This window comes from Oryzias melastigma, linkage group LG15, assembly GCF_002922805.2.
Source record: "Oryzias melastigma strain HK-1 linkage group LG15, ASM292280v2, whole genome shotgun sequence".
NCBI classification, from domain to species: Eukaryota; Metazoa; Chordata; class Actinopteri; order Beloniformes; family Adrianichthyidae; genus Oryzias; species Oryzias melastigma.
In genome coordinates, this window is record NC_050526.1 from 15231021 (window position 1) to 15232712 (window position 1692).

Genomic DNA, 1692 nt, shown 5'->3' on the forward strand with positions numbered 1-1692 from the left:
TCAGTCTGGGGGGGCGGTCTAGGGGGGCTATGAGAAATCTTTCATGATTCGGATGAACACAATGACTAAAATGTTTTCAGTTTTAACCCTTTGACGTCTGAGTTCATGTGCAGCTATAAATAATCGTGTTTTCTTCCAGGTTGACGGTGAATGAAGACGACTTCAGAAAGTAGAACTTCAGTTCATGGTTTCATTAATGGGCATCAAAGGGTTAAAGAGGAACATGTCAAAGTAAAACAGTGAGATTGAAGGACATAAGAACGCTGCATTCTGACAGACGATTGGTCCATAACAATATTTATAGCTTTAACATCTGATCAGCTGTTTTTTTAAGGAGTTTCTCCAGAAAAACTTCTTCTCTTCATGACTGTAAAGATGAAACTCTGGATGTGTTTGATTCAGAGCAGTTCTCTATAGAAACTCTACATTGGTCTTGTTCACCTTTTCCTGTCTCCAGGGAGTCTGTATGAACCGGTGAACCTGATTCTCCAGGTCAGCCTGTAGATTCACGTCTTGAAGCGTCTCTTGGTTCTAGACTGAATCTCCTCGTCCGTCTCAGGACTTCAGTTCTGCTCCTCCAGCTTCTGCCGGACTCCCTCTGCAGTTTGAAGGAAGGTTTTCTGAACGTCTGATCTACCCACAGACGCCGAACGAAGGCTCGCTGCTGCTCGCCATCATCCTGATCGTGCTGCAGGGCATGGCGGGCATTTCCTTCGGCCTCGTCATCTCGGCCGCCATCGACGACGAGCAGAGCGCCAACCAGGCCGCCCTCGGCATCTTCTACCCCAACCTCATTCTCAGCGGTAAGGCTGGAAACCGCTTTTTGTCGGCAAAGCTCCAGCATTGACTGTATATGAGAACTGGACTGAGTATCCCCCCCAAACAGGAAGTACCTGCTGATGCCTAAATCCCATAAGCAGCTGTCATTCTATTGGTCAGATGAACCTTTTAACATCTCCTTAAAAATGTTCTTTTTCTTTATCACTAATTTAGTCAAAAACTGACCAATCAGATGCTTTTCAAGTGGTAGGGGTGTGGTCTTCCATCAAGCTTGCTCCTGATTGGTGAGAGTGGTTGCTATAGAAACGTTGTCTCAGATTGACCCGGACCAATCCCTGCTCTCTGTCGTCTGGCTCCAACATGGCGGTTTCCGTAAAACAAACAAATGATAAATGAATTGACTTGATTTTCTTGAGGCTGGAAGTGATGTCACACTGACTCTGTCCAGTTCTCATTTACAGTCAGTTGCTCGTACACATCGCTACTTCCTGTCAGATACGAGTGTCTTTAAAACAAATTCTGTATGAAGTCATTTGCTCTTTAAAGCTTCAGCGTTTTTTGTTTTGCATTTTTGGTCAAATCTGGTTTTAAAAAATCTCAGCTGTTATAACAGTGAAGCTCCACTAGAGGCCAGTATTGAGTCACTCTAATGTCAACTTTTGAGAAATTTAATTAAAATAAATGTTTCTTTCTGGTTTTGATTCATCTTTACAACACACAGCTACCTCATGTTTTTATACAAAAATAGTTAAGAAAAAAGTTAATTTAAAGAATTGTTATTTTCTTCAAAGAAATGTGTTTACTTGTTTATCTGTTTACTCTCTTTGGTTTATGTAAAACACTGTAAAGAACCAAAGTTCAGCCGTAAGAACGGCGTCTGTAAGAAGTCTTTGTGTCTTTCATCTGTAGTTT

At 42.0% G+C, this 1692-nt stretch overlaps 1 protein-coding gene across 5 annotated transcripts in view; it reads left to right on the forward strand.

The window, feature by feature from the left end:
* Positions 1-803, forward strand: part of abch1 (ATP-binding cassette, sub-family H, member 1) — a gene marked incomplete at its 3' end in the record, with an annotated part of 25257 nt that extends 24454 nt beyond the window's left edge. For all 5 annotated transcript variants that reach the window (XM_024298055.1, XM_024298058.2, XM_024298056.2 and 2 more), the window contains 1 exon segment: positions 644-803. In XM_024298055.1, coding sequence (XP_024153823.1) covers positions 644-803 — 160 coding nt within the window.
* Positions 804-1692: the final 889 nt, after the last annotated feature.